We start from the raw sequence: 23,898 nt of genomic DNA, 5'->3' as shown, positions 1-23,898 counted from the left end.
TCAGACAGCTTTTCTTTCATATGCATTGTTCACACAACAGTGCAAATCCCCATCTATCTAGCTAGACATAATCACTACTATCTTGGAATACCACCCCCTTCTTTTCACTGATGTGTTAGTAATGACGTTCTTTTCCCTACTAATTTTTCCCCACAACTCTGTGTGTTTGGATCCTACTTACAATGTAACATCTATTTAAGTACTTAACGAAGTATAACAAGGAATAGAAGGAAAATTACTTTATTTCCTTTTTTATTAGTAGATTATTGCTTGGAAGCCTGTAAATTTATTAATGCTGAGTAATCTGCCTAACTGATGACAATCTTTTCAAAAGGGGCTGAAGTGACAGTTACACATTTTAACAAAATTTTTAATGCAAGGTTGTATGAAAACTATATTTATCCCTTCCTCTTCCATGCAAATATATATTTCTATAGCTTTATTTTTATTTTATTGACAATTCACATCAGATATATAGAAAGCCAAGAGGTTTCGAAATTATATAAAGCAATTATTTGGAGGCCAAACACTGAAAAAGTGGGTGTCATGGTTTGAGGACATAAGTCTCTTTCTCTCTCTCCTTCCTCTTCTTGGAGAGAGAGGTGGGGGAGAGCATCTGTCGTTTGTCTCAGTGGCCAGTCTGGCCCAAACCATGACAGTGGGTATGGAATTGCATGTCAAAAAGAAACCTTGCACAGCATATTTGACGTATTTTTGAGCTGCATACATTGCTTTCTAAAATTTAGAAATGGGACAGTATTTCAAAGTCAGTATTCCATCTACAACTATAGACTAGAACAGCAGAAGAGGAGTGAGATCCCTGTATAAGTCTGCTGAATCCACGCAGTATGGTTGGGGTTTTTTTTCCTTCACTCAAGGCAAAGAAAATAATGAAAATCAAGCATGAAAACCTTCCAGGCCTGACTGTTCTTTCTGCAGCAGTGCATCTGGTGATATTTCAAGTTTTAATATACAAAATTTCAGTGTAGAATTCTGGCTTAATTTGGGATTTGTTGATAACCAAACCCAGAGACTTCTAAATAAACAGCTTTGAGAGCATTCTCCTTTTAAGCATTTCCAAAAAGTTTTCCATAAGAAGTACACACACTAAGCCAACTAATGTTTGGTATTCTGCCAAAGCATTCTTGAAATATGCCTACCTAAAGGAACAACCAGGTAAAGGGAAACAGTGTTTCTCCTCAGACTCTGAGCTGAGTGTAAAAACTGTATTTTCCCGAGTTATACTACTGACACCGAAGATCTCTGACCCTTGACTGCAGTAGACTAGGGAGAGGGTTTGCAGAGAGCACCTCTGTGTCTGAGAACAAATGGAGGATGTCCAACATGACAAACATCAGCCAAGCATCTGGGAATACCTGTGTTTGTCACAAGCAACAGCAGAGCTTGGGGTAACTCAGTGAACTGCCTGACAGAGGCAGGAGTATAATACTACAACCTGCAGCTGTGTAAGAAATAGTTGTTGTAGAAAGGTGACTCTGTGCCTACTCGGATTTAGTGGTTACCAACAGCAAGCCAGCATGTGCCAGCAGTTATCATCACCTCCCTGTACTTGGAATAGCAAATAACCACAGTATCGCAGACATAGCTGAGGGCAACCAAATTCTTCCTCTTCCTTGGCAATTGCTGTAGCAAACAAAACATAACTGATGATGTCCCAGACCATTAAGGGCAGAGATGAAATGTGGTAGGCAGAAGTGGCAGTGAGAAAAAACAAAGGAGAAGATATGAAGATAGTCGCAGCATGGGAGTCCCTTGAGAGGAGAATTAGGGAGAAATCATTTCAGTGAAGGTGATGATAGCCCAGAAAAATGTGCAGGGATGTGAAACCTGAACTGATAAAAGCAAAGGACAGGAGTAAGCAAAGAAAAGAATCAGAATGAAAGACAGACAAAAATCACTTAAAAGCTCCTATTTATCTCTCTGTCCTGAGGACAAATGAAGGATTTGAAGTACTGCCAAGGCTACCTTTGTTTACACATAAACACTGATAAGAATTTCTTTGCCTTCCCCTCTTTCCCACACCCTTCTTAATATCTTGGACACAAGAAGTTAGTAATTAGTAGACTAGACAGAAGACAGGAAAAAAAATATTTTCAAAATGTAATGTACCAGTGGCAAATTTTATGAAGGCAAGGGAAACAACAGAAAAGGACAAAGTATACTTGTTTGCAATCTGGAAGCAAAGCACATTCAAAAAATTCAAGTTACGTGCCTCACCTCAAGTAAAGCATTACCAGTACCAACAAGACTACCAACAAGGTCAGAGACTGTGGGGATTGAGGGAAAGAAAGTTTTGTTTTTTTCAATTCAGAAAAAGAAGCAAGATTCCAGAAAGAGATAATATTTTAGAGTAGCTGTTACCCCTAAATTTTGGGAACAGCTTGCTTCCTTTTTTGCAGCTATATCAGCTACTATAATATAAGATACTGCCTTCCTCTACAAACCTTGTCTTTCTTGAAGTTACTTACAATGGCAGGTAGGAGGTTCCATTCCCTTCACTAGTGTCTTCCCCGTCCTCCAGCTCTAATGCTCTTTTAACCCTTCCCTGAGTTGATTCAATTCAATAACCTGGCAGAAAACAAAAGTAAAAAAAAAAAAAAAAAAGGTTAGCTTAGCTGTTGAGTTGAATCAGTTTATTGAACAATAAGATGAATACCACAGGTGGAGAAAGAGCGAGGGCATATAACCTAAAGGTAGAGGGGTTGTTGGAAAGCTAGGAGGAACAGGACTTTCTGGTTTTTGAAGCAGATGTACAATGTAACTTTATCCTTACATCCTTAGACCACTACAACTACAATAAAGGTAGTGATCTAATAAACCTGACAAAGGTATATCGCAGTTCAAAAAAAACCACCAAAACCACACATGAAATTTGTTAAGTGACTCCTGTGGGACATATGTTTTGGATTAAGAGCTTTCCTGCATCAATATGTCAGAAAATACATTTTCAAATCTTTGGCACAGAATGGAAGTTGCAGTAATTTGCATGAAAGAGGAAAGATGAGGGTAAAAGCGCAAGCCTTCAAGAAGAACCTTTTGCTTGAAGGCTTCAAGCTTTTTGAAAACAGGTGAGGAACAATATGCCCTGGAATTAGATTCACTGCACAAGCAGAAAAACTAAGAGAATATAAATCAATGGAGAACAACACTTCAAGGTTTCAAGAGTAGCAGTTTAAACAGAGGCATCATTTACAATTGTAGGAGCTTTGTAACCGGGATCCATAGTTAGAGATATTAGTAGGGGTGGTCTCAGTGGAGTGGAAAGAACAGAGCAGATAGTTCAGAAACATCAAGGGCAAGTAACGCACTCGAATGTATAAATTAGGAGGAAAGGAATTGGACGTGACATTTAGATGAAAAGCAGTGGCAAGAAATTTTTCTCTCCAGAATTATGGGAAAATCAGGAGTTAAGATGGTCTATGATCACAGCCACCAGAAGCAACAGTTCACCACTTCCATCACCATCTTTAGAACATGTGACCACGTGGATCATCTCACTGACACAAACGGAGACTCACGGGGTCAAAACATACGCATTGCCACAAATGCAAGACAAGGGCGAGAAGCAAGTAGCTTCAGAAAAACACGGCACTGTTCCCTTCAGTAGCACTGAAGTGCAATCGTGATTAGCTATCCTGAAACTGTGGTGATGCCAAGACAAAATTCTGGTGGCATCAATGGTTCAAACTGGCATAAACCGGCTCAGCTGCCGGAAGAGGCAGCTGTGTGCCCGATCTCTGTGTTGATCCTTAACCCAGCACAAACTTTTTATGTAGCTGTGCAGTGACTTGGATCATGCTGTTGACCTTGGGAAGAGCTGTTTCACCCAGCACTACTTCTGACGGAAAAAAAGTATCTTGGGCTGTGGTTTGATACAGTCAATCTAGCTTTAAAACTCCTGGTGCCAGGTCAAAAATGATGGTGCTCCATGATACAAAGCACTGATACAACACAAATTCACTCCGCTGTTTGAATTTGTTTAAAACAAAGGCCAAAGCGGAAGAATTAACTTTACAGTGGTGAGGTTTATGCTAATTAGATCTCTCTTCTCTCACAGTTGACGCAACAGCAGCCTAAGAGCACAAAGGCATTGTCAACTTTGTATTTTGTGTCCTGACCTAATTTAGCTCAAGTGTAACAGTGGCCTCGCATCTCACCCAGATCAGGTCGGTCCTGCTGAGTGGCTCAGTGACGCAAACCTAGTATTAAAGTTCAAGGACCTGTGTCCTCTTTGCATTCTGGTCAGCAATTTCAGCAGGTGGGCCAGGTTCCACGTGCACTTGTAAGAGGCCATACAGTCAAGGAGAGAAAACATGATGGTGGCTAAAAAGTATCTACAACATGCCCAAGTAATTGTGATGTTATTAATGTAACCTTGTTCCACTTGCCCCAATACACAATTCCTATTGTTTGCCCACAAGTTCCATTAGGTTACATTTAAAACTGGGTTGAAAGCTGAGTGTTAAACATTATTCAAGGACACCTTAGGTTAAAGACTTTGTAAGACTCATTTTGGCAGCTGTTACTGCCAACGCCTAAAATTGCATTTCCGTGTAATAATAGGTATTTTGCAAGGTGTTATTTGCCAGTGCTCTTCTGTAAGGATGGCGCGTTGTTGAGTTCTTGGTTAGGGACCAGAACTTCCTACAGGTTCTGCAAAGTCTCTCTTAAAAATTTTGAAGTAGGTGCTGCCAGTTCTTCTAATTTGATTGCGAGTTAGGTAACAGTTATTTTATTATCCTCACACCTACCGGAGGCAAAGAACGTATTGAAAATTTCAGCTGTCACTCTCACAAAGGCATTTGTGCCCAGCTCTCCTGGCAGCAGAGAAATGTGAGAACATGACCTGACTACACCCAGAAAAGCAGTCCCAAGTGCGCAATGAAAAGAGGAATTGTAGGTAGTTGGGGTTTTTTTTAAACATTTGAGATTGATGGTACTGAAATAACTTTTTCCATCCTTTGGCCCTTTGGTTGTCGAGTGGGAGTAACAGGGCTACCTCATTTCACAGGGATGATTTGAGGACAAATGTCTCACAAGCACAAGACACTTGCTGTTAAAGCACTGAAAGCCATTTAGCACCCGGGCGGGAGACCATCCTCCCTCCATGGAGCATGAACGGCCGTGGTCCCTCCAGCAAGACCACGACTTAGGGCTGGGGGCAAGAGGCGAGGCATGGAAGCAGAGGAGAGGGAACCCAAACCACGCCACCCTGTTCCTCCGAGGGGGACAGGGCCCACGAAGCGTCAAAGGGACCCTCAGCTCCACAGAACGCTGGGGTGGGCGGCCCAAAGACACGGGCCATCGTGCAAAGAGAGGCCGGAGGGCCGCTACAGCTCGCTGCGGCGGGACGGGGGTCAGGCTCAGCGCTGCCGACCACCCTGCCGAGGGCGACGCGACGGCGGAACAGAGCGAGTGATCCCAACGGGAAGGCGGTTTCCCCCCTCAGCGGCGCTCACCCATCGCCGCCGCCGCCACTGCCCCCTCACCCGGCGGCGCGCAGGCGCGGCTGCCGCCAGCGCGGCGCTTGCGCGGTGGGGCTGAGGCCCGGCGGGCGGGCTGTCGGCCGCGGAGCTCCGGCACCGACTCCGGCGTAAGGCGGCGCTGCTGTTGCTGCGCGGATCCCGCCCGGCCCCGACACAAAGGCGAGGGCGGCTGCGGCTCCTGCCCGCCCGCAACCCACCGCGCCGCATGGTGGCAGCGCTGCGGCCGCGCCTGGCGCCGCCCCCGCGGAACTAGGTGTCCCCCCACCACCACCCCACCCCCGCTACTCTCCCGCCCCGTCCGGCCCCGCCGCCTGCGGGAGGAGTGGAGCGGGGCCCTGCACAACCCCGCCATGCTGCCCCCGGGCCGCCGCGCTCTCTGCCGCTCACCGCGCCGCCGCCGTCGTCGGCTGGCGGGGCTGCTGCCCGCGCTCCTGCTCCTAACGGCGCTGAGGGGGAGCGGCGGTGGGGTCGCGTTGCCGACGGGCTGTAAGTACGACGGCCGCCCCAAAAGCGCCGGCAAAGCGGCGGCGGCGGGCGGCGGCGGCGGCCCGGTGGAGGTGAAGGTAGTTTGCAGCAACTTGGAGCTCGCTCAGGTCCTGCCTCCCGAGGCGCTGCCGAACCGGACGGTCACCCTGTGAGTACCGTCCCCGGGTGCGACGTTTTGGCGGGGCGTGGGGGCAAAAGGAAGGGGGGGGGGGAGCGCCGGCCTGAGGTAAAATGGCGGGGGGGAAGGGGGGGGGGGGGGTCTTGACCCCCTCTGCTACGGGGGAAGGGTCCGGTGTTTTCCCTGAGCTTCCCGGGGTGGTGATTTTTGGGGAAGGCGGGAGGAAAAGTGTCCCGTTACCGGCGGGCGGCGGCGCGGGGGGGGCTGCGCGGGGCGGTACCGCCCCGCGCAGCCCCCCCGCGCCGCCGCCCGCCCCTGCGGAGCAGCATCCCCGCACCGCCTCCCCCCCCCCCCCATGTTCCTCTTTCCCTCATGGGGCTGCCTCCCCTCCAAGGGTTCAGGCTTAGGTGTTCCTTTAGTAAAAACAATTCCACAACTTTATTTATTTATTTTTTTTTAAGAAAACTTCCCTCGATTTGTTTTATTATTATTTTTTTTTAACTCTCAGGAGAAAGTCAGCTTTACTCTGCCGTGCTTTGCTTTTTTGTTTTTTTTTTTTGAGGTAGTTTTAACGCCCGAGGACGAAGAGAGAGCTGGGGCTGTGTGGGCCTGAAGCTTCCCGGTAGCAAAGAGCAACTCGGTTTTTATTTTGTTTCTTCTTTGGGGGGGGGAAAAAAAAAATAAAAGAAAAAAGGTCAGTTTACTGCCATGTAGCAGTAGGTGAGTGCTTTTTATGCGGAGGCGATCCTAGCTCATCCATTTGAATAACAAGTTTCAAACAGGATGTGCAACTTATTCCAAAGTCAGAAATATCTTGCTGTTTACTTAGACAGGAGTGTGTGCGTGTAAAGAAAGGATTTGCAAGTTGTTTTTTTCTTCCCGAGACATTAATCGGTTGCTCCAGCAAAGAAGTTTGTAGAATGGTTTGGGTTTGGAAGGGGCATTTAAAGATCATCGAGTCCAATCCCCTGGCCGTGGGCAGGGACATCAGCAGCACTGATTTCATGGGTGGATGGCCCTAAAAGTGGAACCTTTCCTAAAAGAACCTTAAAGTGCCTGTGCTACCGTGGGAAGGCTCAAGCGCAACCAAGTAGAATGCAAGAAAATCAATGAAAAGAAACTGAATTATGGCGTCTAGCTTAAGATATTTATGTACTTAACTGGAAATCACAGGTTTGATAGATCTACCAATAATCCAAGTTTAATGAGCGTAGAATGTATATAGTTCTGTCCTGAGAACAACAGTCTCATTGCTGCTTTTGTGAGCTTTGACAGCACTGAAACACCAAGGAAGGGCTTCCTTCATGAAGTCTTAGTGAGGTGTGGACCCAGTCAGCTGTCAGATGCATGGATCTGGACCTATGAGAAAAGGGAAAGGCAAAAAGAGGGAGGTGATTAAGGTCTACAGTAATTGTTGTTGCTTGGCAATCTGTAGGGGCTCAGAGAATATTTCTAAATGGCCTGTGAAAGTGACCAGAAATATTCATGTGTGAAGTTTCTGAAGTAGAAGAGAACACAAAAAGTAGAAGGTGACATCTGTTTGATCAACAAATTCATTTTAGTTGTCGCTGGCCTCAAATGCTTTGCAGCCAATTAACTGTTAAAAGTACAGTATTATCCATTAAACTGTTGATAAAAGTAGATAGTAGTATGGTTGATATGCAAAAGTTGATGGTGCGGGTCTTTGGTTCAAAAAACTTGGAGTCACAGCTCTGATGGCTGTGAAAGACAAGCAGGTGTCAAACACAGCAGCCTTGCTGTGAATGGACCTTTGTTCATCATTGCAGTGACAGAAGAATTTGGAAGAGTAGTTCATCTTTTGTCTTCATTTTCGTACTCCTTCATTATCTAGAGCATATCAATGTACACTAAATAGTTGCTTTTAGTTTTAACTGGCCGTTGAAGTTCATGACAACTTCCGAAACATTTGGTTTTCCCTTTTAAACTTTTTAACACATAGCAAGAAACAATACGATTTTTTTAATTGTCGTTTGTAGTAAGTATCATAACTGTGCCGATACAATTGGTATGAACAGACACTTTGAAATGTTACTTAAATATAAGGCAAAGATTATTAAACCAATGCGCCTACTTTTTCTAACTGTTGTGGTTCAGGATCTTTCAAGTTTGTTGACTTTTGAGGTGTTGACTTTCCGTATCTCTGAGAGATTTTTTTTTTTCTCAATCCTCTTTAACCTGGTTAGAAATTTTTGGTGATTTATGGGGTGTGTTGCCAGGTGCCATTTCACTGATGTGTTGATTAGTAGTGGCTGGGTTAATCGTTATCTAATCTTTTGCCAAAAAATAGTTTGTTTTTTTTTTTCCCAAGCTGATGCTTAGCATTGCAGCACTTGGTGGATAGTGGAAGGTTGTCTGATTAGAGTCAAACTGCCTGAAGTTATCTTGAATCTTGATTCTTGTGGGATTCTTCTATTAAGATAAGTACTAGTTCTATTATAGCTTTTTGGATTAGTGGATCACCACAGAGATAAGTAGCTGAAAATAGATCAGTGTGGTGTAGATCAGCTGCATTTTAATTCAGTTAATTTTCTTTTATGTTGGCTCTTATTTTGCACAAACCAATTTTAAATATGAGGACCTATATAGTTTTATGCAACTTTTGGGGGTTTGCGTGAGCTAGGAATGACTCAAATTAAGTGATTATATTCATTTTGGAAATCCTGGTTCCATCACTGATCAAAATCTTAGACTTTCAGTAGATCAGCTGCTGTGCATTTAGCGTTTATGATTTTTTCCCCCAGTGAAATATTTTTGAGCACAGAAGTCTCTAAAAAGTGAGGAAATAAGGGAAATAGTGGAAATTAGAATAAATGAGTAGCATCTGAGGATGCTGGCCAGGTTATTTCATTTTTGTGTACCATTGTAGTTAGCAGTTAATGATATTGATAAGTTGGGCAAGGTCACTTAATTTATGAAATGCCTTGGCATGTTAGCCACAAAACATTTTATTGCCCTAGTAATTCAGGTCAGTACTAGTTAGAATCTTTAGTTACAATTCAGAAGAAGTATCCTAACTTGATTTCAGTTGATAAGAGACTAAGTTTGTTTCATGATTGAGGAAGGAAAGCAAACACTGGAAGAAGAGTATTGAATACAGATAGATGTCTGTGGGAGAATAAGTAAAGTTTAGGATTTCTGGCAGTACTATAAATTGAGATGCCTTTAGAATCCACGTAGAATTAGCTGGTGCTTTACTGAGCAGTTAGGTCAAATTCCAAGGTGAATTCAAGTTTGATAATAGCTAAGGAAGGGACTTTTTTGTAGCCATAACTATATAATAAAAAACTGATTGGGATGCAGATGAGGGGTGTATCTATGTGAACACCACAGATGGCTTTGACCTTTGTAGTTTAACCAGCCCAATGAGATGCTTTTGGTGTGAAGATAACATAACTGGGTGAATGTAACTCGGTACTATGTCTGACATGCTCAGTATTTCAGAAGATACTGAAGCCATTGCCATGATTCACATTTAAGTAAGGAATGCGATATACTCTTGTAATAGAAGTCAGAGATAAGATATCCATTGCTGTTGTGGTTCTTTGATGCAAGCTCAGTTGATGATGTCGTAACGCGTTGGATATTAGCCATTACTTTGTTGTTTGGAAGAGAATGCGTAATCCCATTGAAGGCAAGCCCATGAAGTTGTAATCCTTGTTATTTGTTGATAATTTTAGTTACCCATTAAGCATAGGTTATTCTATAGCAATAGGAGTCTAAATAAACAGAGGAAAAGCATATATATGCAGTAAAGAATTGTGTTTCTGAAGCAGGAGCCTTATTGGTCTGTAAACAACTTCACTTACCCACATATCTTGATAGGAACATGTAAGTATCAGTGTTTACACTTAAGTGTTAGAATTTTGAAGCCAGAGGAGGAGCCTGGATCTGTGTTCAGAACTGTTCATAGATATGGTTACCTGGGTTACTGTTGAGAAACAACTGAAAATGTCATGCTTTTTGTCCAGCTCCTAAATATAATCATATCAAACTACAGCCATTAAGCATCTGAAAGTGATACTTATTTGGTCTTCCAGATACCTGTGCGGCCTTTCCATTTGTAACACAAATTCGTGAAGTCCAAAAGTTTCAAAGCAAAAGGTCACTCATTGCAAGGAGTCACTTGTATCACAGTGTGTGATTACATTGTAATTACATGAGTAATTTTTTCCTTCTTACAGGAAAAGTACTCTTTAAGTTTTAAAAAGAAAGCAAATAGATACTAGATAATTACTTATATTTGTGGGGTTTTTAATATTATTTTCTTCTTTGAGGCATGGTCCTTTGTTTTACGTAGTTGAGTCTTTCTCTACTATGGGTTTGAAAGAAAAGCGTCCTTTACCAAGACATGGACAAACAGGAAGTATGGGGATAGTAAATGTTTTCTGTGGAAGTTCTGTGAAGTTTGCCTCTTCTTTTAAAGTACGTTTCCATTATTAACTCAAAGGTACTCTTGACAGCTAGTCCCTTTTTTGGTTGATAGTCTATTTTAGACTATTATAAGTGCTCAGTACTAATAACTTGGGCAGTGATAACATTTTTTGAAGACACAAAGGGCTAATAACTCCTATTTAAACTTATCTTAAAATTTTCTTCAGTCAGTGGATACAGGGAGTATGCAAAATATATTTTATTCATGAACATGTGGCAGTACAGAGACAGTACTTCAGAATTGTTGTATCCACAATTTAGTAATTCGCAAGTACTTGTGTGTGCCTCTTTACCAGTGTCATCCAACTCCTAAAAATCATTAGTGTTTCATTTTCTGTTAGGCTTGTATTTTAGTAGACCTATTCAGTATATATCTATCAGATTTTGTGTATGTCTTTTACCTTGCTGAGAAGATAGATAACAATCCACACTCAAAAGCAGATGAATGCTTTGTTGTATGCCCTATTCCAACACTGATTTGTTATTGTGGGGTTATTATTACAGCATATTGAATACATACAGTATTTTTTTTATGATTGTGGATATGTCTGTGTATATTTGAGTATTGCAAGAAAATTCTGAGGTCACAGGCGTTTCTTCTAAATTACAATATTTTGTTCTACCTAAATAACTATTAAACTTCGGAAGACATCATGTTGCGTTGTTAGCACATATCCACTGGGATACCCAGTCAAGTTTGAATAGTGTTCTCTTGTTTCTTTTAGTGTTGCAGTAATGGCTTTAACATACATGGTGGGTTGTAACTGGTAAGAGTCTTCATGAAATAATGATTGTATCAATGCATACTGTTTTTTTAAAAAGATTATTCTTCTATATAAGTATTTTTGTTTTGTCTTTCACAATGAGATTGTAGTTTTGATTAAATACATGAAGTAATTGGAAATATGGCTTCTGTACCATAGATGCAATTATAGGCAGTTGTTATGAGCCTGGGGCTCAGATTTTGAGTGAGATCTCTGTATTGATTACTGCTGACTTAAAAATAAGGGAGGAGGACAGAGATGTGTTCTGCAAAATTCTGGAGAGCAAATTTAAATTTTTGTAATGAGGGAAATTTACTTTTTAATTCTCTGAGCCACAATGTTAATGTAGACTTGCCTAATACCTTTATTCCCATGAAGATATCCTCATAAGCAATGCCCTTTATGTGTTCACTGTCCCTTCAGTGAGTATTAGATGTGCAATGCATTACGCAGTATCTAGCCTCAAGAAGAGAGATTTTAATCTTTGGGACTAATACTTTTTTCTTTTATTGTTGTCTTTTATTGATCAGTAGTACTCCTGTTTTTGTTTCAGCTTGGCAAAAGTGCAAAATATTAAAATTAAAATGTCAGTGACAAGAGTTAAAGAAATAGAACTAGAATTTGTGCTGCAATGATGAATGAAGAATGAACAACTACATGTATCTCATTCCTTTTGCTTGTAGCTTGTTCAAGGTTTCAAAGGTTATTTTTGTAATTAAAAACGAGTATGGAGCTGCAAGATTAGATTTTTCAGAATTTAATGGTTCCCATATGTACTTTGCATGGACCAGATATGTTGCAGGTTCATGGATTTGTCATTAATGCCTTATTTAGTCTTTATCTTCGCCATAATCGTAGAATCATAGTATGGTTCGCGTTGGAAGGGACCTTAAAGATCATCTAGTTCAAACGCCTGCCCTGGGCAGGGACACCTCCCACTAGACCAGGCTGCTCAAAGCCCCATCCAGCCTGGCCTTGAACACTTCCAGGGATGGGGCATCCACAACTTCCTGGGCAACCTGTTCCAGTGCCTCACCACCCTCACAGTAAAGAGTTTCCTTCCCAATATCTAATCTAAATCTCCCCTCTTTCATTTTAAAACTGTTACCCCTTGTCCTATCACTACACTCCCTGATAATAGTCTCTATAATTTTTCAATCTGTACAGTTTAAATGCGTTCTTTGTACTAGTAGTTAATCCATGAAGATTAAAAACGGTTGAGCATTTCATTTCATTAGTAATATAAATTGTTTTAGATTTAAGAACTTCAGAGAGGGTAACTGAAGTATATTTTTTTGAGTTTTGCTTTCTGCAGTGAGATAATGAATTTTAAATAATAGCTTGTAAAATCTTAAGTAATCTATTAAATATCTTTAGTCTTTAACACAGTAATTGAGTGAGAATTTTATTTTCACCTTTGGATTTCACTGTTTGGCTGTTTAGCAGTGGGAACTGCAATGTCTTGCTGCTCTTAGAGCGCTACAGTGGGACACATATGCATTAATTATTGTTTATGTGTGTTACTGTGTTGTGACTCCTCCTTTGGTAATGACACAGGGCATGTCCAGTGGTGCAGTACAGTACTGTCCTACAGGTCTCCAAGCTACCTGAGTCAATGGGATGTGAGTACGCTGCAGCGCAGAGCTGCTGGGTCCCAAAGTCACGTAATCGCTTTGGTGGTGCATGTGATCCAAGCTAGTCAGACAGTTTTGTCAAATTGTTGCTTTTGGAGTAGGAACTTGACATTTTTGGCAAGGCAGACCAACTATGAGATCTTTTTGTGTGGGGGAAAAAATCCCAAACAAACCAAACATAATAAATGCAGATTGATTGAAGACGTTTAAGAAATAGCCTAATTCCATAATTCTGTCTGCACTGGACAGTGTGTTCTAGGATTCCTCCAGGCAAGACTCCAGCATTACAGCTCTAGGTGGTTGTGGGCTGCACGGTCTTCAGGTGCTTTGTCTAAGAGTACAGTCTGTGTCCTTTGCTAGGTCAGTTCAATGTAGGGGAAAAAAGATGCCTTGAGGTAGAGAGGTTAGGGTCTAGATAGGGAGTGAAGAAAGGCAGGGAGGATGGATTAAAAGGCAGAAACTACTACTGGGAGTTGGTCAGGAATTGAGATGGGAGGAGGGGTTTCTTTGAATGGATGTGTTGCTTATGGAGATGGAAAATAAGGACTTCAGAGGGAATGAAGGCAGAGCAGATAAGGTGTTGAAGGGTGAGTGTTGTACTGCATCCAGCTCTGGAGCCCTCAGCACAGGAAAGACATGGACCTGTTCGAGCAGATCAAGAGGAGGGCCACAAAAATGATCAGAGGGATGGAACATCTCTCCTGTGAGGACAGGCTGAGAAAGTTGGGGTTGTTCAGCCTGGAGAAGAGAAGGCTCCGGGGCGACCTTGCTGCAGCCTTCCAGTACTTAAAGGGGGCTTACAAGAAAGATGGGGACAAACTTCTTGGCAGGGGCTGTTGTGATAGGACAGGGGTAATGGTTTTAAAATAAAAGAGGGTAGCTTTAGACTACATATAAGGAAGAAATTTTTTTTATGCTGAGTGTGGCGAAACAGTGGTACAGGTTTCCCAGAGAGGTGGTAGATGCCCCATCCCTGTAAACATTCCAGGTCAGGTTGGACGGGGCTCCAAGCAACCTGATCTAGTGGAATACGTCCCTGTTCATTGCAGGAGGGTTGGACTAGATGGCCTTTAAAGGTCCCTTCCAACCCGAACTATTCTAGGATTCTATCACCTGGCTTACCAAGAAATCAGCAAGAATTCTTGGAAATTCAACAGCTACCCACAAAATCAGTAAAGGCAGGATTAGTGACTGGATGCCAGTAGGAGAAGATGGATCAAAGAAGGAAATGGTAGTGGTATAACGCGGTCTGGGAGAACTCTTCTGGTATTGTCCACATGATATGCTATTTCCATCTGGGAAGATGAACATCAAGTCTTTTGTTTGTCAGACAGGACTCCTAATTAGTTAGCACATGGGTTTACAGAATAGGTTTTACCTTGAAACTTAGTATCAGGCAGAGTTTGGAAGTTTTCCCAGATTTCTGAAAACATCCTGTAAGGCATCCTAAACAACTGATTCTAATACCTCAAATTGTTGTTTTAGGATAACAGCCTCTGGAGTTAACAGGAATTTAAACCAATCCTCAATATTGTGTCAGTGGGCTTATTAAAGTGATCTGACCTTACAGCTCTGTGCTGGAGAAGGGAGGTCCTCTTCCACCCTCTCTTCCTGCATCTGGCACGGGCACGATCAGGAGCAAGGGCAGGGGAAAGGAGATCTCCCCCTCTGAGTGCAGAAAGTTGCATCCCCATCCAGCTGCCTGTAAAACTGTAGCCTGAGCTGGAGCGTTTGTACCTTCGCCTCCCAGTCTCTGGCTGTGTGGGTGGTTGGTTTTTTTTCCCCGTCCCTTGGCTGTCTGGCTCCATGCCTAGTCAGTTCAGGGAGCTAAACTACCCAAAACTGTTGACTTCTGTAGGCTTAGGGTATAAATTTTTGTGAAAATGTGTCTTCGTGTGCCAGCAGTTGACAGGAAGTGCTTGCTAACGTGTCTAGACAAAGCGCTTTCTAGAGAGCACATACACCTGATAGGAAATGTAAATACATGTGAGGCTGGGCGTGACAGCACATGCTGTAACTGTGATATGATACACAGAATGTATTGTCTGTAACCGCTTAAGTTAGGAGGGTCTGGCTAGGCATAGAGATGCCTATGTATGCAGTATTTCCTGTGAAGCAAGTTACTGTCTTGCATGTACGTATGGAGGTTGGAGTAGAATAAGCTTGCACTAAACTGCAAGTCTGGGAGAATCCTAGTAAGTGTACATCTGCTGGATAACAAGTGGGAAACTCATGAGGGAGCCAGAAGGGAGGGGAATAAGACAGGAGGGGGTTACTGGTTACTACAGAAAAAAGTTGATCATCATCTCTTAAACTAATACACACGCTAGAGATAAAAAGATAGGGGGGAGAACTTGGAGGAAGCTTCCCAGAAGGTAATGGTCCCAAAGGTTAGCTAACCAGTGCTTTTGGTTAGCTTTAGGAACAGCAGCTCAGAGTTAGTGTTGGAAGAAATTGAATGTTGCTGCATTCTCTTAATTTTCTCTTAGGAAGGCTTTCCAACCTAGGGTACGTACTAGAAAGAGAGGTTTGGTTGGTAAGGTTATAATTTCACAAGGGTTTCTTTTGATAGTAGTGTCATTTTCAGCAACATTGCTACTCATTCTTGTATTCTGTTTTGCCCCTCAGTTCTGTCCTTTTTCCAAGATTATTTTCATTTGTTACTTTTACGTAGAAAATTGACTGAGGTACTCCAGTGGTTGGCACTGTGTTTCACTATAAATAAAGAATTCTGTCCTTAAAGAAAGATTTGTCCTTAAAGAAAAGCAATAAATAAAGCATGTGGCTACATACTGAATATCAAGAAAAAAATTATCTTGAATAGCAGTGCACGAAGTGAGCATTGTTGCTTGAATGATGCGGGGATTGTGTAGAAAAAAAGTCGTCCGTCATTGCATCACATAAAGTTATCACAATCTCAGTTAAAAATGGAATTATATAAATAGACGCAGTTTTAATTCTGTAATTTTATTACTTCTGAGTGTATTAGTTTACAATCTTTATATTGTTTAATGTGCGTAATAATGGAATAGCACAGGAAATCTTTTTATCTGTTGCAAACTTCTGTATTGCAAATGTTTCATTGCTAAGCTTCCTCAATTATAATGTTTTTGTTAAATTGGAAAATACTGTCTCCTTCTGTTAGGGGCCTTGGAAAAATTCATAATTCTTTGTGTATAGCTTGGGGAGTGTTTTCATTTCAGAGTTACTTTTAAGCAAGTACTGTTCACGTTCTGCTCAGTCCATTACTTATGTTTCTTTCCCTTTGACACCAGTAACTCACTAGAAGGCAAGAAACTAACTGTTGAAAAATATTTGGTTTATATCCTTGTTAAATCACAGCTTCTGCAAGATAAACTTCAAAAAATGTATTTCTGTTTGCATGTTCATGGCTTTCAGCAGAAAGCATTTTTCTTGGTTGTACAGTTGGTTATTTTAGTTCAATTTTTGCTGGTGGCCGCTTTCCCAGTCCTTAGAGTATACAGCCATCATAATGAAATGATCTGATTTATTTTCTATTTCCTGACTCTCTATTTGAGTCTCTTAAAATGTGTTCTGGAAGCTACTTCAGCATTCAGCTAAAAATTACACTGTCTCCCGGTCTTCCTACTGGCTTCTTGGAGGCCATTTTGACTATTTTGTAATAGTGTTAATGGATCTGTGTGTATTTTAACAGTATCCCAGGAAAGGATTTATTGGTGAAGTTTGGAGATGCATTCTGAATTCCTGTCTAGTTGACTGCTGCCTCAGTGCTGGTTGTTAAATAGCTGACAAGCCAAGATTGTTTCATAGAACAAAACTTTTTTCACTTAGTGCTTATTAGCTTATTGTAATGTTAAAAAGAAAACAAGCCTTGATTATTTTTTAAATTTTTTTTCCTCCTGTAAAAAAAGAAAAGGATGATTATGCCACCTTTAAAAAAAAAAAAAAAGGATGATTAAGGATGATTACAGCACCTTTAGTATCTGTTGCTAAAACTCTTTTTAGCACAAAGGACAGACTTTTGGTTTGACTGCATAGTTATGTTCTGCATGCTAGCAACTGGATAACTATTGCCAAAGGTCTTGCCAGTATGTTGGAGTCAGAGTTGAGTTTCTTTTGCAGAGTTTTGCCAAATTCTTCTGCCGCTTTATGGAGCAAAATGGAAACAGGGCTTTCACATCCAAGCCATATTCAAGAAAGGAACATTTCAGCAATGTTCTTGGAATGGGTGAAAAGCTGGGGTGTTTTATGGGAGGGTTTGTTGTTTTTTTTGTTTTGTTTTGTTTTGTTTTTTTTCTTGAGGTACGTTGTTGCAGATCACCTCTTTCTTTTTGGCCAAAGGAGAGGGAAATGTGTTGCTTTAAGGTGACTTGAGACATTGTCCATAATGCTTTCTACAGCCTACTTTTCATCTGCTTTTTCTTCCAAGTTCTTTGTGTTAATTCCTGTGGCTATGAGTGTGTTTGCATGTGATAGTTCCACGTTTTATTTTCTGTTGTGTAAGGGTTGGACAAACAAAATGCATTTGTTCCAAACAGGTATCGTTGATCGTTTCTTTAAAAAAAAAAAAATTAAAAAAATTAAAAAATAAATGTGATCTGGAGCTTGTAAGGAGCAACAATGACATTAGGCTATGGAAACCGCTTCATGAAATCTCCATGTACATCATTTATGTTGCTAAGTCACATGGTAAAGAGGAGTTGAACAACATGGGGATGAGTGGACATCTGTAGCTCCCCACCATTTTCCCTTTAAACTTCTTAATGATGGAAAAGTTCGTGTATTTTCAGAATTACTTGCCTCTTAGGGAAAATTATGGTCTTAAACTAGTAACTTAGAATTATTATTGATCACAAATAATTTTCTGTGTCTAAGTGGTACATAATAGTCCATCATTTCACTGTACATTACTGCACAGAAATTGTGAAAGTGACTATAAAACTTATACTTGGAGGTGAATGCTTTATTGTGTTTTGTCTTCTTATGCCACATCCCTTAACACTTCAAATAATGTATAGACTAAATATATTAATAGCAAGTTTTAAACTGCATTTTTTTTAAAGATTACACTTACAACATTTTTAAGTGCGATGAAATGTTTTAGGTTATATGGAGTGTTGTAAAATCTGTCATTTATTGTACTAAACCTTTATGGTTGAGCAACTAACAGCCTCTGCAGAGAAAATACTAAATCAGTCTGACTATAATTTGTACATCACACTCCAGAGAGAAATTTACCTAGTGCACAGATATTCAAAGGCTTCTACTTTAGGCCTATTATTTTATAGGCAATGTCAGAAAACTAATTTTTTTTTTTTTTTTTTTTACAGACTGTAATTTTTATTTAGTTTGGTCAGTTATAGCTACTTCTGAAGTGGTTCTGCTCCATTTTGAATAGCTTCTTTTTCTAGAAAAAGTACAGGTAAAATCAATAAATCTTAAGATGAAGTCAATTATAACAAAAAGACGAATTATTTCTGTGCTACCAAAGATTGTAGTTTGCTTGCTTGCTTGTGTTGCCTTGGATGTTTTCTGAACCTCCTGCTTTTTCTTCTTATTTTGTCTGTAAGTCTGAAATTGGTCTGTTTTTTTTTCTTGCTGCTACTGTTATGCCTTGTGTTTGGTCTGTATTAACTATTAATTAGGTGTTTTTTATAAGCTCTTTCATTCTTTTTTTTAAATATATTATTCTTTTTCTTCCCACATACACTGCTGAAACCAGAAAGGATGTTGAAATAAAGGGATACTTTGCTCTGAATAGATCTGGTTTGCAGAATGAATCCCGTACCTACCATTTCTACAAATAATACTTACTATTTAGGTTGAAACCTCTTTATCCCTGAGTAGAAGTGAAAGTAGCTTCAAAGACTTTAGGATGGGTGATTTTAATGCTTCAGTTAAATTTTACTAGTTTTGTAGGCATTCCAAGATGTATATTATTATACTATTTACCAAACTTGTGGTCTTACAAATGTATATTCTGGTTTTCTCTTACGTGTTGGGCCTTCCTTAATGCAAGGATTCCTTAAAATACATGTAGATTTCTGAAGAGTGCCTGGGCTTCCTTGAATTGTATATCTGTTCTTAAAAAATTGCTGTCTGCATTTCATTTGTCATCTAGGTTATCACAGCTGCATCCACGGGGCAATTTTCCTTCTTTCCTTCCTGTAAGGTAGACTCTAGAATTGTGTTTTCACAAGAGCAAACTTTCTTCTTAGCTGACACTGGTGGATGCATTATAGGTGCATACAACAGCAAATTCTCAGAATATTTTTTGTATTTTTTTCTCATCCTGTCCACCATTCCTGTGATCACTCTTCACCTGGTATTAGCTGTGTAGTGTACTGTGTTGATGACGCTTTTGCAGTTGCCGTATAAATTAATCTCTTGGATGATGCTTTGCATAAATGTGTTGTTGCTGATGGAGCAGCGGACACCAGGGATGACTTGATGAGATGCGCTGCAGAAATACATGGTTTGGCTGTAAGGGGAGGAGAAGGAATGGGTTCTCCTCCTTTTAGCACCAGAACTGTTACCTTGGTTGAGTGATTTAATCTTAACTTCAAGAAATGGAAAGATTTTCAAATAATTTGTTCAGCTGTCTTGATTCTGTGTGTGTGAGGCTGAGAGGGAGAGACTGACTCAAAGCCAGAGCTTTGAGACAAAAAATTGCCTGCCCTATGTTTGTCTAAACCACAGAGGCTTGAGGCAATCTTTGAGAGACCTAGAGAAGAAAACTACTTAGCGTAATATATGGTTGTGTCAAAATAATGCTGTTTTCATAGATTGGTATTTCTGTATTTTAGTTTTATCCTATTCATGATGTGTTTTGAAGTACTAATCCTTGTCATTAGGTAATAAATTTTATGTATCGGAGGAAAGAGGGCTGTGTGTATGTGTGTTTGGTTTATGGCCAATATAAAGGGTATCTGAAAGACGTAGTAGACTGGAAAGAAATGTCCTAGTGGCAGTTAAGTGCAGTAGTAGTTATCCAGCCTTGAAGATGTAATTGGTATATATGAAGAAGTGCATGGACATGTTGGATCTGCAGGTTGCATTGGATAGAGGACCTGTCATAAATCGAAGTGACTGTAGCAGAAGTTACGGAACAAACTTACAAAGTGAATAAATTTCCAGGACAAGATGGTGTGCAGTGGAGAGTTTTTAGAAGAACTCAGGGATGAAAAAGTCAAATAAGTGTCTGAAGTCTTGCTTAGAATGAACTTGACTTTTGAGGACTGGAGGCGTGGTAAATGCTGATTTTTTTTTTTTTTTTTTTTATAAGAGTGTTAGGAGTTTAGGGGGAACTACATGATTCCAAGTCTGATGTTTGTGTTGAACAAATCAGTAGAATTTATAATAAATATATTGGATACCTGGATAAAGAGGGATGTACTCTGGAAAACTTGCGTCTCCTGTAATGGGAAGCTCTCCCCCACAAACCTTTGGAGTTCTTCAAAATCAGCAAAACGTTTACAAGGATGATCCAGTGGATATAGTGAGACATAGATGCTTTTCCAAAAGGCATCTCTTGGTCCCTCACCAAAGGCATTTGACCAAAATAGTATGTCAGCCTAAAATGGAAAATCATTGTATGAACAGCTAACTTGTGAAGGCTAAGAAGTGGATGTGGAATTAAATGGTTAGCCTTCTAAGTTGAGTGAGAGACTTGTAATGCACAACATATTTCTTAATGACCTGTAGAACAGTGTTAGTAGGGGGTTGACAGATTTTGGCGAGTTGCTTGGTATAATAAGGTTGAGGGTAAAGTGAAGAATTTCAGAAGTAGTTTATGAAACTAATAATTGGGCAATAAAATGGAGAAGCACCACATTGTAGAAAAATGAAAACTGTACTGGGGATGATGATGATTCTGTCCCCGTATATAAGATGATGGGCACTGAGCTGACCAGAAATCTTTGATTCTTAGTACAAGTGGTAAAGGCAGATCATAGGTTAGGATTTGCTAGGAAAGCAGTAGGAAACAAAACAGAACATCATTATCCTATTATGTAGATTTGTGACTTGTCTGTGTGTTGAATACTGTTTCAGTTCTGTTGGTTTTATCTCAGAATTTTTTGGGTGTAATAAAGCTGGAAAGAGCTCAGAAATTATTAAGGTGGCACAAAATGACTTTTGTGTGAAGAGTAAGCAAAATATGAATCTTCCCTCTGGCAAGAGACATCTAGGTTCTGACATAATTACACGCGGTAAAGGAGAGGGTAGGTAGGGACTGATTACTGCTTGTTTCAGTTTAAGAAGTGGGGAGCATCAAATGAAGCTAGCAGGAGCCGTGTCCAAAACTAATGACATGAAACGTTCATTATGGAACAGAACTTTGTACTGGGAAACCTTTTGTAAGGGTGGCAGCAAAGGCAACGGGAAACAGGCGATACCCTGCATGGTTTTGAGAACCAAAATGGGTACAAAAGAACAGAATGTTGAATGTGTAGATTGGTTGTTTAATAATTCATTTTCTATTATGCCAATTCGGGTGTTTTATGATAATCCTATATGAGTGTACTTTCTTTCATATGATAATTATGTAAACTTGCATGGCACTTAGGGCACACTGCATAGAGAGTCCTTTTTTTCTCCTTCATAATATTTAAGCATTGCTGTTACGTATACCTCAGACAATGAGCTAGGTATTGTAGTTTGATATAAAGGCTGTTAATGAAAAGATTTACACCAGAAGTGTAAACTGCAGCAAATAATGTTGTTACCAAACTTATAATATATTGTTCTTTCCTGTTTTTGTTTACAGGATTCTGAGTAACAATAAAATAACAGAGTTGAAGAATGGTTCCTTCTCTGGATTACACCTTCTTGAAAGATTGTAAGCACTTCTTAAAAAGCTATTTTCTCTTAAAAAAAAATTAAGTGTTATGTTTCATTAATAATTCTGAGAGCAAAATGTCTTAAGAGATGTTTTCTTACTTTATTTTGATGTATTTTTTGTGATTGAAGAGTTAACATAGTTAAGCATTCTCTTCATGAATATGAATGTCATGTGTCAGCATAAAGGGGTAATCTCACCTGCAGATGGGATTAGGGCAGGTTCAGTGGGAAGTTCACTGGAATGCTGTGATGACTGGATTTGCTTTGTTGTTGTGGTCTCATAATATGAAAATTTGTGTTGTAAAGAAAAGTATTTCTTTTTTTATGAAGTCTCAAACCTTTTATCAAACCATTGTAAAGTATATTTGTATGGGAAGCAGGTGTATTAGAGCCTCTAGAAGGGGCTAGATTCATTGTAAGCTTGTCGACATTTATTTTAATAGTTTTGCTGCTTACCTTATAACGTGGGTGTATACCCAGTGTATGGGGGGAGGGAAATGAGAGTGAGTCTGATGGGAGTAACTTCTTGGACACCTTTTGCTTCCTGTTTTCACTTTCCCTTTCAGATGATATATCACCTATGGGATAAGAAGCGGCATTGTAGCTTCTGTTACAGTCAGCTTTTTTCCAGCCGGTAGAAGGTCAGGATTGGCAGGTTGATCTACCTGGGAGCAAGCAGAAACTTCAGAGATAAGGATTTTTCTAGGCCATTTGACTGGGAAAGTAGCCAGTTCCATAATCATCTCGCAACATCTAGGATGAGTTCCAAACGACTTTTGGCTTCAGGGGATTAAAAGTATTTTATTCTTCCTCTAAAACTTGAAGGCTGCAATCCTGGTCACCTGGCCTACATAAAATCAAATACTTGCGCCATTCCATCCCCCACATGCCAGAAGAAAGATTTGTCTTCTGCACTGCTAGATGAGCTTTATTGTAGAAATTAGTTACTGTGCCAAAGAAGCAAGGTTATCAGCAGTGATGCCATTCTAGATCTTTACACATTATTTTGGCGTACTTGCTTAGGTAATAAAGGCATCTGCTGACAGTTGTTATTTGTTGTAACTCATTATAATTTTCAGACAGGAAATACTTGAAACTCTAATTAGCTTGAGATGATCACTTACATTTGCTTTATGGATCCAAATCTTAATTTTCTTTAAAATCATAAGAGCCCAGCTTTCCTCCATTTAAACTCCTGCCATTTGTGAGGATTTTTAAGATTATTTTAATGTCTTCTTTCATGAAAAGGAAAAGAAAACAGTAAGGCATCAAGTTTTGAGCATTTAAAGTGATCTGGGATAGCATTATGTTAAATGGTATTGTGGTCTCATCTGAATGAGATAACATGCATTTTGTGCGCTGGTGTAGGAGTTAATACGTCAAGAAATGGTTATTAATGGACAGATGTCTTCATCATAAAGGAATGGATAACTAGCATGATACACTAGTTGTTAATGACCATCTCTTTTTTTTTTTTCCGCGCGTGTGTGTGCACGCAAGACTTGATGAGAAAAATCTGTTTAACCACAGTAAAAGTAAACTTTTCTCCTTTAAATGTTGTTGTGACCTTGGACAGAAGCTACTTTTGTAATAAAAATAATTTTTCAAACTGGAATAGTGAATAGTAAAAGGAAAAAAAAATTAAAGCCATGGTTACTATTTTAAACATTAACATTATGTTCAGCAGTTTCAAATTGTATTCCTTGATGTTCACTGTGATAACTTGCATGCCTTTAAAATTGCACTTTTTTGACAGTTTCTTGCTTATTTTTATTTTTTTCTTACTACTTGTGCTCCCCCTTGTTTCCTTATCAGTTTTTTCTTTCTTTGTGGATATGATCTTTTCCCCACTTTTAAATTAAGAGATGAAACGGACAAAAAAGAAATAAATTCAGTCAGCATTTAAATAGTTGATTCAGACAGTAGCATTGACACTTAACATTACTGCTTACCAGGGGAGAGATTCTGTATAAATTTAGCGCTTGTTTGTTCATTCCTTGTAATGTTATACTTCTTGGCAAATATTTCTACCATTTCTCCTTAATAGTTTTTGGATAGAGTTTAGTTGTATAGACATATTTAACTAAAGCCTTTAAAAAAAAAAAAGTAAAAAA

General features: G+C 40.0%; 1 protein-coding gene across 1 annotated transcript in view; it reads left to right on the top strand.

Moving 5' to 3' along the window:
- Positions 1 to 5,781: 5,781 nt before the first annotated feature.
- The window catches only part of ADGRA3 (adhesion G protein-coupled receptor A3), a 57,774-nt gene continuing 39,657 nt past the window's right edge, over positions 5,782 to 23,898 (top strand). Inside the window, exons 1-2 of the mRNA XM_063336038.1 lie at positions 5,782 to 6,141; positions 21,711 to 21,782. Coding sequence (XP_063192108.1) covers positions 5,858 to 6,141; positions 21,711 to 21,782 — 356 coding nt within the window. The 5' untranslated portion in view covers positions 5,782 to 5,857. The remainder of the gene's footprint in view (positions 6,142 to 21,710; positions 21,783 to 23,898) is intronic.

This window comes from Chroicocephalus ridibundus, chromosome 5 (assembly GCF_963924245.1).
Source record: "Chroicocephalus ridibundus chromosome 5, bChrRid1.1, whole genome shotgun sequence".
Taxonomy (NCBI): domain Eukaryota; kingdom Metazoa; phylum Chordata; class Aves; order Charadriiformes; family Laridae; genus Chroicocephalus; species Chroicocephalus ridibundus.
This window is presented reverse-complemented; position numbering and strand designations above follow the sequence as displayed.